General features: G+C 44.0%; 1 protein-coding gene across 1 annotated transcript in view; it reads left to right on the top strand.

The window, feature by feature from the left end:
* Positions 1 to 14724, top strand: part of LOC102379516 (BPI fold-containing family B member 4-like) — a 25742-nt gene that overhangs the window by 1616 nt on the left and 9402 nt on the right. The window contains exons 3-8 of the mRNA XM_025202436.1: positions 739 to 931; positions 2799 to 2945; positions 6317 to 6377; positions 8207 to 8270; positions 8692 to 8783; positions 11322 to 11335. Coding sequence (XP_025058221.1) covers positions 739 to 931; positions 2799 to 2945; positions 6317 to 6377; positions 8207 to 8270; positions 8692 to 8783; positions 11322 to 11335 — 571 coding nt within the window. The remainder of the gene's footprint in view (positions 1 to 738; positions 932 to 2798; positions 2946 to 6316; positions 6378 to 8206; positions 8271 to 8691; positions 8784 to 11321; positions 11336 to 14724) is intronic.

The raw sequence follows: 14724 nt of genomic DNA, 5'->3' as shown, positions 1-14724 counted from the left end.
CTTTCCCTAGAATACTTCCTCAGATAACTAACTGTGGGGGAATCCATTTTTAAACTGCTCAAAATTGTACTTGCCACTGTGTAGGACATCAGCAAGCAGCCAACTGGATGTCACTGAGGACATCCTGAATGGGATGGACAGTGTTTGCACTTTAAAAAAAAAATCAGACTGGTTAAAAATCAGACTGGTTAAAAATCAGACCCAAAAACTGTCAAAGTGGGATTTGCATAAAAATTGCTTTTGGGCACCCATTGCTTTTGTATTTTACCAACATATTTTATTTAACTCATTACCCAAAAGCACAAGAAACAAATGTATTAAATGGATGAAATGAAACAATAACATTGACTGAAAAGGGGAGCTTACTACATGTCCAACTGACCTAGTTTAAGTGTCCTCTATGTGTGCTCTATCCACAATAAGTGGACGCTAAACTTTGGAAATGTAGCAGCTGTTTATTTCAGTATAAGATGGCTTTGTTTAGCCTCTTTTTATTACTGTGGAATAGGAACAGAAATGTGAAACACTTGCAATGGATCATCTGCAGTGTGGTAATGAGCACTGAATCCTCTCCACCCCGTAAAGCAGTATGATTGTCTAGTTGCTCTGCAGGCTGATAAAGCTTCATGGCATTTATTGGGATAGATATTTACTGAATAACAGATACTTGAAGTTTTCTATCTCACTGCAGTTGTGTTGTGCGACACCAACAACACTGACAGTTTGCTTTGCTTGTAGATCTCCAATACTTACTAGCAGATGTGATCAAGGATATCTTGCCGCTGAACATAATGAAATTACTCCCTAAAACAGTCACAGATGTGAATGAACTGCTAAAAGGCAGAGATGATCCAAACATAAATCTAACTGGAGACCTGAAAAGCCATGGAGCTCAGCTTGGTATACTCGCCTTAATCCAGAGCATCACCCAGTAAGTACATCAGCAAAGTAGAAAGGCAGTTGTGTAGGCCTCATAGGTGGAGGAGGAGCAGACGGTGTGACTAGAGGGTGATTTCTCTAACTACTAGACTTATATCAAAGGTGGGCACAGGTGGCTCCTCCCTGTCTGACCCCTGTTTTAAAAAAAGCAGGGTCACAGCTGTATCTTCTGAGGGGGCTGATCCTGTCTGGTCTCCTCTGAGAAGACCTATCTGACTGAGCCCCTAGTAACTTCAATGGATCCGTCCTCCATCTAATCCCTTATTAAATCTGGTCATACTCATCTGCCTCTACAGCCCCCCCATGGCAAGAAGTTCCATGCATTAACTATTCACTCTGTGTAAACAAACAAACAACCCCCCCCCCCCAAACCCCACATCATCTTGTTTGTTTAAATGTCTTCTGATAATTTCAGTGTGTGCCCCCTAGTTCTTGTATTAAGCCTAATGTTAGGCAGCAGGGCAACTTTTGAGTCAAACTGGGAGGAAACTAGTGAATTTGACCACTTCCAGGGCTAGATGGTAGGGAATTTGGGGATTTTGTGATTTTTTTTTTTTTTTTCTTCCCCCCATGTATGTGCCTCAATTCTACGTAAGTCCTGTTTTAGGATGGACTTTATGAATCCAGCTGTAAGCAACATAGATAGGTAAGGCCACATGAAAAGCTGTAGCTGAATACAGTTTTCCTGTGTCCTAGATTAGTGCTGTAACCATAAGCTCATCCTCCCTCTTCCTCCACAGTTAGCCATTTTGAAATGTTCATTTCTTGTTTTCTGGGTGCTCTATAGTGCTTTTGTAATAATATATTCCTGCAGGAGTGCCTCCTATCCATTCACTGCTTCACTCACTTTCCTTTTACAGTTTATTGATTGTCAAGATTTACATCATGACAACAACAATGTCATTTTCACCTGGCAACAAGATTCACCTGTCTCTTCCAGTTGAGCTCAATGTAGAGGGCAAAAGGCAAGTAACTTAGAGGATGTGTTCTTAGCAGAGATGTAAGGACAGCGATGGAGTGATCTACCTAGGCACTTATTCAGCTTCCTAGCACCTGGGCATCTTGCCATCACAGGTAGATCTAGGTGTTAGGAAGATGTCATTTCCTTCATTTTACCAATAGGTAGCTAAGACATGGCATAGAGTGACTAGCTTACAAAACTACACTAGAAGTCTGTGGCTGAGTTGGCGACTGAATATAAACATCTAGCATCCTATTCTAATGCCCCACACATTAGACCATCCTTCTTACTCTAATGGATTTTCGTCTTGTCAAGTCCATGTTACTGCCTCCAACTCTGTGACTAGCTGACTCTACAGAGACACTTTCCCTTGATCCTATTGTTAGCTGCCTTTCTAAAGTCTCAGCTCCAAAACTGGTGCATGTAGAATATCCAGTACTTCTGGGTGAGGTGAGATTTTTTTATTTTTTATTTTTTTTTTAACCCATTCCTTGTTTCCTCCTTTCCAGATCAGTCCGTGATGAAACCATTTTAAAAGACAGGGATTGATGTAGCACACTGAAATTCTTGAATTCCCAAATCTTTCCAGGTGGAACTGGACCCTCTTTATTTTGTTCTAGGGCAAAAGGTCGTGAGATGCATCTCCCATTAGGGTTAGGGCTGTTAGTTACGGTTTCCTCCTGTATTTCAGAGAATTACTGTCATGTTTTGCCCCTTTCTCCAGTTTGCAGCTATTTACTGTGATCATTCCATTGTTATACCAGTATTTTAGGCTTCATACCAGCTGTAATGAAATTCCAAGTGCAGCTCAATGAGGTCATTGTAATGAGGACATAACAGGATTCTGTTTGTGTGATCAGCAAGATGATTAATTAATTGGCATTTCACCTTTTTTCAGCACTGTAGTGGGGATTCTGGACTCTTTGGTGAAAATCAGGATTGATATAGTATCCAAACCACTATGGGATGCCTCTAAGGACCAGATATTCATTATTGAAGACTCCAAGATAATTATCAAAGACATTCAGCTTGAAAAGCAAAAGAGGTGAGTCCTACAGATTTTTCATGTCCTGGAGGCAACATAAGACAACAGTTGGGAAAGGGAAAACTTAGAAAACTGGAGTCAGATATGCATCCTGCATTCTGAGAGGTTACCTGAGAATCAGCTTTAATTATCTGCCTGGACCTGGACTTGCAACCCATCCTCCAACAATTAGTACCCCAACAAAACTGGACCGCCAGGGCCCTAACAAATCTTGGCTCTTCATTTGCTCACAGATCTTCCCTACCTGTGGCAGAAAGAGGCCTGGTGGCCCTTCTTTGCCCAGTCTGCTTTTTCAGGGCCCTCAGTTGCCTTCTCCTTCCCTTGGTGCTCTCATAGGGCCAATGCTGGCCAGTCTAGTCCCTCCAAAACACCTTCTGTCAATGACTGGCTAGCTTGCCTCTTCCATTAAGATAGATCCTTGAGGTCACCTCAGAGTTTTCCTAAAGCCCTGCAGGCTTTTCTCAGCCTCACAGTGAACAAGGGGAAACTGTTGGGTTGTGAGGGAGATGGATTCCTAAATTCACTCACATAGTTTAAGGCCAGAAAAGACCATTACCTGTAAATCATCTCATCTGACTTCCTACATGACTCGGACTGCAGAAATTACCCAGCTGCCCCAGTACTGAGCCCAGGATCTTGTGGCCAGCAAAAACCTCACTTCCAGAAAGCCATCCTTTCTTGATTTGAAGAAAATCAAGCTATGGAGAGCCTACCTTTGCTTTCGGGAGTTCATTTAAATTACTAATTTCTTTCCTTTAGGAAGTTTTTACTTCTTTCTAAATTGAATGTGTTGGCTTAAACTCCCATACACTGGTTCTTAAGCCTTTCTGTGCTAGACCAAAAAGGTCATCAGAATCTAGCATTGTCTCCCTGGAAAGGTGCTTATACTCCATAATCAAGTTATCTCCCCTTTGTTAAATTTATTTTTTCTTATCCATTGTGCTGATATTTACTTTAGAAGGAGAAATTACTGGTTTTCAAAGATGAGGATGTTAGTTGGAATCAAATTAAAAGGAATGCTCAAGAATGTAAGAGGCCTCAGGCAGCCTGGAAGCTATTTAAAAGCACCATATTAGAGGCTCAAGAAGGGTGCGCCACAAATCAAAACAGATACTAGGCAGAAAAGTAAAAAACCTTCATGGTTTAATAGTATAGTAAATGTAATGATTTAGGTCCCAGTGAATAACACAACTATGAATGAGGAAGTGATGCCACAGCAGGGGGTTCCTCTAGCACAAACCATGTGGCTGCCTCTATCTTGATTTCACCTTGCCCCCCAGGGATCTTGTTCAAATTCCTCACCTGATAAGACATTCCCTTGTGATCTCCGCTGCTCCACACTCTCTCTAGGGAGCTCTGCCATAAGCCCCTAGAAGCCCCAAGGCTGCTGCAGCACCCACTGAGTTCGTGGGTTTTTGCTTTTGAATTTTTGGGGGCAGCAGGCAGGGGTCCCCCCCATGGTCCCCTCCCTCTCCCCCCACATACCACCTCAGTCTGGGTCCAGCTCCCTGCTGCAGCCCGTGGGGACTGCCTGAATCACCCAAGCTCTCCAAATCTTTTCCAAATTGATTCATAGAGCTTGAAATCGATTTGGACCTTTTTAATTAATTGGTCCCCTGATTCGATTTGGATTCAGAGATTTGGCTACCAAATCAGCAGCTGAAACTTTGCACAGCCCTACAGGAAACCAGCCAGACATTTAGTGGCACCATTAGATGGCCAGAATCATAGTCGAGAAGCTAAATCAATTCCTTGCATCAGTCTTTATTACAGAGGATATTGTGGAGAGTCAATTCTTGTCCACGGGATCAATTCTTCTTAGATAAATATGAAGAGTTAAGTCCATTTTAAGTGACAGTAGTGGAAGTTTTAGAACAAATTGATAAATTAAACACTAATAAATCATTAGGATTAAATGGTCTTTCCCTGAGAGTTCTGAAACTCAAACATGAAATTGCAGTACTGTAAATTGCAAACAAACTGTAAACAGAAATTGCAGAACCACATGTAACCTATTGTTACAAACAGCCCCTGCACCAGAGAGCTGGCAGCTTGCTAACATAACACCCATTTTCAGAGAGGTCTCCAGGGGTGATCCTGGGACCTACAGATCACTAATAACACTCTGCAGTTGCATGCGAGTCAGAACTTGTGCTAATACACTACTGTGTGGTAGTATTAGGCTACTGTGCAGTTAATGTCTGAAAAAACCTGCGTGCCAGCACTACTGCACAGTAACACAAGTCATTGTTCATTGATTTAGTAGTTGGTTAGCCGAGTACTAAACTTAATGTGCAGTAACTATGGCTCATTAATGAACATGTAGATGCACCCAATGAGTCTCATATTTATCCCTGGCCAATTGGCAGACTCTGTAATAAAGAATAAAATTAGAAGCAACATAGAAAAATATGATATGCTGTGAATGAGTCAGCATGGTTTTTGTAAAGGGAGAACCTGTCTCGCCAATCTGCTGGAGCTGTATGAGGGTGTTAATGAAGGTGTGGGCAGCATTTTTTTAAAATTATATTTTATTCCCTGAAAATGCAGTTTTGAGGCAACCAAAAGTACTCATCAATTCAAGGTGAATTCAGCAAATCGGAAAAAATCTAAATGTTTTGTATCTACATTGTAATACTTTTTGTTTTGAGCTGATATTTCAAAACCAAGTTTAGCCAAATATAATGCTTTAAAAAAAGAAAAACATGTTTAATTTCATGTGATACAAAATGCTTGGTTCATTTTGACAAGAAAGCTGAAACATTTTTCATTTCAGATCAGCCCCAAGGGATTTATTTATTGTGTTTTTTCTAATTAGGCACTAACCTGGATGGCCACTTGTGTCCATAGCCCCCACCCCTGTTCCTCTGCATTGCCTCTAACAGATCTACAGCCTCAAAAAAAAATAAAAAAAAAGCCAGCTCTGTACCATCTCCTCTGTATCCTCTCTTATGACAATGCTTGCTGCACCCTCTCTAACTAGGTGGTCATGTCTAGCACAGTATCAAGTTCACCTCCCCCCCGCATAGTCAAAACTCAGTTGAATTATAGTCAAACTGCCCAAAATGTTCACTTGTGGAGGCTATGCAATGAAAATGCAGATAAGTGCATCTTATTGGTTTCTGCCTCTGGTTCATCAGTACATAATGTCTGTCCTAGAGCTTCAAACCTGCCACAGACTGACAGTAACATTGATCCTCCCCAAACGGTAGGAAATGGTAGAATAGAGCAGGGGCAAGAGACTGCCTGTTCACTGAACCAGATAGTTTGTTCTATGATACTTCACAAGTAAAACCCCTGGCCAAGTCTAAGTGTGGTATCTGTATTTCCCCTCCTACCTAACCTAAGCTTCAATGTCATGTTTTCCTCAGCACAACTGATCCTGCTGAGCAGGAAATTCGGGCTGCCCTCTGGACAATCATGATCGATGTGGTAAGTCAGCCGACAGTACATGTATCCAGTTAGCTGCTTGCTTTAATCCAAGGTATTGAATGGAATTAATTATGGGGTTTGGGGGCTGGATTACTCCAGGTGTGGTGGAAGTGAGAGAGGGAATCTTTCAGCTCAGTGACTCCAGTGTGAATACAGGCTGAGGGATGTGGGGGGGCGAGGGAGAGTCAGGTTGTTATGCTCTGGTTACTGTTCAGTGGGGGATAAACCCTCCATGCTACAGTGCTGCCATGAGAACCTTGCATGTATTAAACAGGATTTGGGCTTGACAGAGACATGGAGGCAAACAGAGAGCAGAGCAATTTAGAGAAGCAGTTAAGCCTATGGTACTAAGCGGAGTTGGGCTCTATTCCTAGCTCTCCCTGTGAGTCATTCATTTCATCGCTGTTTCCATTCTGTCCTTCTGCTTAGAACATGAGCTTTTTGGGGGGCAAGGACTATCTATTATTAGTGTTTGCACAAATTGGGCCCTCCTGGCTATAGGACTCCAGGTGCTACTGAAATGCAAATAACAATAATTTCTGAGAAAAACATTGAGGGCAGAATCCTATTTCATTTTACGTATCTAAATTGTAGGGGCATAACTGCCATTTATGGCACTTACACATAGCTTGTACTCTTACTCCACATGCAGTTTAGATACATAGGCATCCACACCGCTGCTGAGCGTGGGCAGTAGGCTGCCTTTTGGCTAGACAGATACAGAAGTGCTGTGTGTATCTGCCCTGAGCAACACAAGTTGCAAAAATGTTCATGGCAAGAGCCTATTACTTGTGGGTATTAAATACAGGAAAAGGAGGTCACCCCCACATCTGAGCCTATGAGCAAGGGCAATTACTTAGGAAGCAGGAGATGGAGGGTCAAGGCCCCTTCACTCAGAGCAGATTTGAATCTACATTATCTCTAACTTCCCAGCACAGTGCTCCAGTGCTTGAACCCAGTCATTAAACTATGTCCACGGAGTCCGGAAAAGATTTACTATGATCACACAAAAGTATGTGAATACCTACACTTACAATTCAAAGCTGTCCACATCTCCATCTGAAATTTCCAAAGGGGTCCACACTGCTCCTTGAAAATTTTAGGGGTCCACAAATGAAAAAAGGTTGAAAACCACTGCTCTAACCAACAGGTCACAGATCAGGCATCAGTCAACTCTTCCTCCTCAGCCAGCCTCTTGAAGGGGGTCCCCTGGGAAGCCAAAACAGTGAGAAATGTGGGGACAGGAGAATATGAGTAAGCTTGAGGGCATGTTTACCTAAGTGAAGTAAATGGCCCTCAGGAAGGGAGGGGACTCCAGGGTCTACCCTGTACCCTTGCTCCCACTGGGGCAGAAACTTCTCCAGTGATCTCGGTCCAATAAATATTAAACACAAGGTGCAGGAAAGACTGTCCTCCTGAGTGCTTTTTTTTTTATAGGCCTTATGTTTGGGTACAGAGCTGCTTATTTGCCTGGCCAGAGCACAGCTGACTGAGGATGAGCTCCTACTCATCCTTACTACACATGGAGTGGGATCATACACTGTACATAAGTGCCAAAGATGGCAGCTATGTGGATGGGCAAGTGTCATTAGGAAGTGTGGCTGAAATAGGGTTTTGCCCTGAATCCATCTCCTCCACTGTTGTGCTGGAAATACTGAATAAAAATAGTTTCCCACCCCAGGAAGAGCCCTCTACTCACATCAGTCCATTATCTCAGCTGGGATCTTTTGTTAAAGAAGGCACCAGATCAGAAAAATTCCCCCTTGTTCCCTTCCCCCTTGCTGCCTCTGGGCCTCCTCTGTGTCATGGGTCTGTGTTCTCTCTTACAGATTAACCGGTGCATTCGACTGGTTGCTGACATCCTCAATACATCATTTTTGAGCACGATGGTTTGTGAGTTAAAGCTATTGTCCCCTCCTCCAGGATCTCTGATTCTACCTCCCTAGGCTTTGTAACTGGCTACAGGAGCTGATTCTTGCAGCATAAAAATGTTCATATTGGGTGAATACTACCCTTGGGCACTGGCTCCATGCAGAGCCTATGAATCACTTGAATCTGATTTTAAGGGCTCACACCTGCTCTGAACATGAAGCAGTCAGGGTTGAAGCTGAGATCACAAACATGAATACAGGACAGATCTGCTCCCAAGCAGGAAGACATGGATCTTTAGTGATAAGAATCCTTGGTGTTTGATTGAGAGAACTCAGAGAAGTCCATAAAGATATAGCCTGTTACAGGTCAGATTTCTGGACCCTGCATTTCCCCAGGTACAATGCTTGTGTTTAAGTAGATGACCTTTCTTTTTCCTTTGAAGCTGCTGTCCCGGTTGGAACATTTGGAAGTATCCAGTACAATCTACTGGGCTCCCCATATGTGACCGATAGGTACTTTGAAATACCTTATCAAGTAAGTGCTGTTCTTGGCTGCTGTTACTGAACCTCAGAGGGCAGGATGTTTTGTACAATTGCTTATCGTTCTCTACCCTGGTGATTAGTCCTATGACGAACATCCTCCCCTGCTGCAGTCTTGAAAAATGCACCTTGTGGCAGGCCTGAGTCTGTCCAGCAGGAGGCTTTGAGTGTAGCCCCTGCTCTGTGATGCTTGTTGTCCCAAGTCTTTGTTCCTGGAACTACATTAGCACCAATTTTAGTTTGTTTATTTGGTGGCCCCCTGGTTCCTGAGTGGACAAATTACCTAGAATTGGTCAAACAAAAGGGAACCCAAGCCAAACAGCCCTTTGAAGAGCATGGTTACAACCAATGGCACACAGGGGAGTGATGTAGCTGATAGCCAGGGATCCTGATTTTCTCCGTTTAAAAATAGCAAGTTCTCTGATTAAACCCCCCAAAATCTGTGATTAAAATGAAACACCACTAATATATGTGTGTGTATATGTGGGTGTATGAATATGTATAGGGGTGTGTGTGTGTGTGTGTGTAATATATATATATATACACACACACACACACACACACATATATGTATAATGCATGTGTGTGTATATGTATGTGTATATATACACATATATGTGTGTGTATGTATATCTAGCTATATGTGTGTGTATGTATATGTGTGTATACATATATATACATACACATATACATCTGGGTTCCTTCTTTAGCTACATAGGGAACAGGAGGAAAACAAATGGGAGCATGGGGCCATTGCTCAACAATTCAGAAGAGCTGGTTACCTGCACCCAAGAGAAAGCTGAACTCCTGAATGACTATTTTGCCTCAGTCTTTCCCCGGACCAAGGGGAAAACCATGCCAGGTAGAGGAGAGGATGAGCATGGTAGAAATAATCGCCTTCCTACTATTGCCGTAGAATTGGTGTATGACCAGTTAATAAAATTAGATGTATACAAGTCAGCAGGACCGGATGATCTTCATCCAAGAGTGCTGAAGGAGCTTGTTACCAGATTAGCCCAACACTTTGGGGTGTGCTTATTTATTAAGGATATTTTTCTAGGGTCTTTGTAACTCTGTCAATGTGCTGCTTGTGTACTAGTGTTTGTGTACGGAGCTGTATATCTCCCTTCTGCAAGTCCTCACCGCCAATGGAGCTATCTTGCAGGACTTGGTTTCAATGGGGCTGGGTTTCTCCAGTCACCAAATCAGTCATACATGTACAAATTAATGTGACACGCCTGACCCATCTGGGTTGATCAGCATGGACAGGCTGACACCCTCATATGCCAGGATTCAGTTAATTAAGGTAACAATAAAATGCAGTCAGACACAAGCACACAGGTAAACAGAATACCTCTGAATCCGGCTGGGTGTCCAGCTGACACCCTCATGGGCCATCATTCAGTTCATTAGGGCATGTCTGAACCAAACTAGGTCAATTGGCCTATACAAGTGGATCCCCTTATGTGTTTCAAACTCAGCATGTCCCAATCTTTTGCCCTAACTGTCCTAGTAGTGGTAGCCTCTTGATGAGCAGACCCCACAGTATTTCTGGGCTTCACAGGGATCTTTAGCTTAGGTAAAAGAGGCGTTGCTGCAGAGCAAGTGGGGAAGGAGAAGTAAAGGAGGAAACATACACCCGGTTATTACCAGTTTGACTATAAAAGTTATTTATTGCTAAATATATGAAATGTAGAATGGCACTAGTAATAATAGACATGCAAAGGAAAACAATCAAAACAATTACAATACTACTCTGGTTTCACTGAGTATTTGGGGAAACTTAGCTCAAGCTTAACTAATACAATCCAGGTTCAGAAATCTATGCCTAGAGAGAAGAGAAAGAGAGAGAGCGAGAGGTGGGGTCTCACCAGTCCAAGGCACTTGGGTTCCCATGCTGACAGGTAATGTTCTTAGCATAATCCTTGAAGGGAAACAATCTGTTTCTTCCAGCTTCTCCAGAACAACAGTGGATGGTGTCAGAGAGATTTCTCTTGAAGCATACAGGTTGCTGCTTTTAAAGATGTTTATACTCTCAGTTCAGCTTCTTCAAAGCATTCGTTTAATTGTATAAATTATTGTCTTTTCTATTGACAAGGGGTTATCTGGTTTGGAACATCTCAAGAAACTGATCAATAACCAGGAAAACATAAGGTTAAGGAGTAACCAGACACTTAGGAGCCAGCTTGAAATTCTTATGCATAGCAGATATACTGGATGGGATACCTCATTGTTTCTTCAGAAACAATAGGTAGCTTGCAGCGTCAGGGTTTTGTATTTTTACCTGTTGTGAACAGGCCTCAGCTTAGTATGACTTTTCCAGATCTTACTGTAGTCTTTTAACAGACTTAAGGGAATTATTGGAGTGTCCATAAACTTTGTGGGGAGGACTTCCACCAGTCATCCCGGAAAAAGTATGACAGCATTTGTGGTCAGGACTCCAACGAGCTGGACACTGTGATGAACCCTTTACCATTGTTCAAATGTTGCCCATACCCCCTCTGACTCAGTTCTTTTGCCTCATCATTCCCAGGAGGGAAGACCCAGGTAACTATAGGCCTATCAGCATAACTTTCATCCTAGGGAAAATCCTAAAAAAGTTCATCAAGGAGTCTATCGGCAATAAGCTTGCAGAAGGTAAGATTCTGAATGACAGCGAGCATGGCTTCATCACAGGCAGGTCTTGCCTTACCAACCTCATCTCCTTCTATGACCAGGTAACTCACCACATGGACACGCGAGAGTATGTGGACATTGTATACCTAGACTTGCAAAAGGTCTTTGATCTAGTATCCCACAATGTCCTCACGAGAAAATTGGAGGATTGTGGGCTTAACTCTGAGACAGTCAGTCAGTTGGGTGAGAAACTGGCTGCAGGATAGAACTCGGAGATTTGTAGTGAACGGATCTGTGTCATCATGGTGAGAAGTGGGCAGTGGTGTCCCATAGGGGTCGGTGCTTGGTCCAGTACTTCAACATCGTTATTAACAATTTGGATGCAGGGGTGAAGAGCTCACTGGCCAAGTTCGCAGATGACACCAAGTTATGGGGAAGCGTGGTCACGCTTGAAAATAGGCTACAGTTACAGGCAGACCTAGACAGGCTAGCAAGTTGGGTGGATCGGAACCTGATAAAGCTCAATGTTGAGAAATGTAAAGTGCTCCACCTTGAGACAAGCAACCCCCAAGACACCTATAGGCTTGTCGGCACCAAACTGACTAGCACCATGAATGAAAGGGACCTGGGGGTAATAATAGGCCACAGTATGAATATGAGCCAGCAGTGCAATGCTGTAGCTAGTAGGACAAATAATACTCTGGCATGCATCAATCAATGCATCTCCAGCAAAGCCAAGGAAATGATTCTTCCACTCTACTCAGCACTGGTGAGACTGCAGCTGGAGTACTTCACCCAGTTCTGGGTACCACACTTTAACAAGGACGTGGACAAGTTTGAGAGAGTCCAAAGAAGAGCCACCCTTATGATCAGACTCTTAAAAGGCAAGCCATACAAGGAAAGGCTGAGGGATCTGGGACTCTTCAGCCTGAGGAAAAGAAGGCTGAGAGGGGACCTGGTAGCAGCTTACCACTACTCTAGGGGAGTACATCAAGGGCTCTGTGAGCAACTGTTCACCAGGGCACCTGAGGGGAAAACCAGGAGTAATGGCCACCATGGGCAGCTGATGCTACCTTAATCAAGGGGTTATGTGCCCCCCAGTGACCAGTTAGTGACTGGGGTGGGGGGTCCCCTTGCTGCCAATCTCACCAACTGGGGGGATCCCCCTGCAGCAACACTTACCAACCAGCAAGCAGCTGTGCTGCTCCTGAAAGTGGCCGTAGCACTTCTGGAAGTGGTCACAGCCTATATCCGGTGCTCGCACTCCCTGGCTGGACTCACAGGGTGGGCACTGGTGTTCCCGCCTGCCCCCGACCCATTGCCTAAGTGGGGAGCGTGGCTGGTCAGGGTGTGCACCAGCTCTGTCAAGGGGTGCACGTGTACCCCCATGCACCTCCTACACATCACCACTGATGGCTACAAACTCCTGGAAGATCAATTCAGGCTCAACATCTGGAAAAGCCTCTTCACGGTCAGAGTGTCCAGACTGTGGAATAAGCTCCATCCAGAGGCAGTGCAATCACCTTACCCTGGAAATCTTCAAGAGGAGACTAGACAGTCACCTTGCTGGGGTCACCTGACCCTCAGTTATCTTTCCTGCTTGGTGTAGGGGGCTGGACTCGATCTGCCGAGGTCCCTTCCAGCCTTACAATCTATGACCGGAGGCGGCCTTTGGCACAAGTCCAAATTAGGCTCAAACACATGCCTTTGGAACTTCTCCCACTTGCCTTATCCATTCTATCACCCCCATTCTAGTCAGGTAGATTTGCATTTTATGTCGGTGTCCATAAACGTCTCTCCAGGCAGGAAGGCTGTTGATGTTAAAATCATCTCAGGGGGAATCTGCTGTCACTATAATGATGGGAACTAACCTTTTTGGCAGGTGTGCCACAAATTAGCCTTACACCCTCCTTAATTTGATCCCTTTCTCCTGCCTTAGATGCTGCTGTGCAGCCTGTCCCATCCCTGATCATCTGTGCACCACACACAGAGGATGCCCATGCCACTTGTAGTACCTGCGCTACAGATTGGCTACCTCTGGACTGTAATGTGATACTCTATAATAAGTAACTCGTGTTGTTATATATAAATCCATCACTTGTGTCATAAGGAGCTGCCCATACCATCAAAGGCCTCAGACAGCACAGTGATGAGTGCAAGGTAAGTATCTATACACAGCAGAAAAGTGTGTGAAGGCAAGTGTGGTATTCTGCACCATGGCCCAGCTGAGCAGCTGTGGTGTCTGATCCTGAGTAGTCAGTTTCAGATCTACGCCAGACTATGCTGTGTTTGAACTGGCTGCTTATCTTGTAAATACAGAACCTTTGCCATTTCAGCCATTTCTACCTACACTCCCCAAACCATCTGATCTATCTCACACATAGAGCAGGATACTCTATCAGTATGAGGATGACAGCCTGGATTCTTTCCTTTGATAAGTGACCATGGCAGGTTAGGAACTGTGGCAACAGCTGATATTACCGGGCATATCCCTACATAGTAAAGGATAAGTGGTGCCATAATGACAGTAAGGTACTTACCAATTACCACCATAGATAAAATATTGATTCTTCTACCTTCTCTGAGCCCAGAACTGCAAGGTTTAGTCCCTCATTTGCTTTCCCCACTGGCTGCAAAGATAATTGTGGCTTTGGACCTTGAGAATCTTGATTTGCCACGAGCCTTTTGGGTGAAATGGCCAGGAGTTTTGCACAGCTTGGGTGCTTTAAAATGTCAAAAGCAGCCTTTTTAACTCCAGGTAACACTTGTGAGTGAAGGGGTGAGTCTTACATCAAGGATGTGAGAAGAAATGTACAAAGCTGAGGGAGAGTGTGGTATTGTCAGTGTGTGTGAGTCCTGTGCATGTGGAAAAAGTGTGGCACCTAGAGATAGAATGATGTGTCTAGAAAAGGGGAAGAAGACAGGCATTCATTAGAGAGGGACTGTCCACTAAGAAGAGGCCACGGGCTGAAGGGGACCGTGGTCCCTAAACATGAGTACCGTGAGGGTACCAGGAGCTCATGCTCCCAACAGAGTTCAACCAGGAGTTTTTTACATCTGGTGTGAGGTTTCTGAAAGGTGTGCTCCCTTGTAAACCCCTCCCTCAGCTGGGGACTCCACGTAATCAGCTTGGCTGAGAAGCATTGCTAATTGGCTCTAGCTTCCTGTGGGTGTGAGTTCTGGATCACGAGAAGGCAACAGTGCTGCCTACTAATTGATATTAAAACCAGTAAAATTCCAGGTTAAGTCACTCCTCAGAGGGTTTCATGGAGCTTCCTTCCTTTTCCTTCAACCCAACAGGCTTCATTTCAGGCATTCCT

The sequence above is a fragment of the Alligator sinensis genome, unplaced genomic scaffold (genome assembly GCF_000455745.1).
Source record: "Alligator sinensis unplaced genomic scaffold, ASM45574v1 scaffold368_1, whole genome shotgun sequence".
Taxonomy (NCBI): domain Eukaryota; kingdom Metazoa; phylum Chordata; order Crocodylia; family Alligatoridae; genus Alligator; species Alligator sinensis.
The sequence above is the reverse complement of the archived record's forward strand: the minus strand, read 5'-3'. Positions and strand labels throughout refer to the sequence as shown.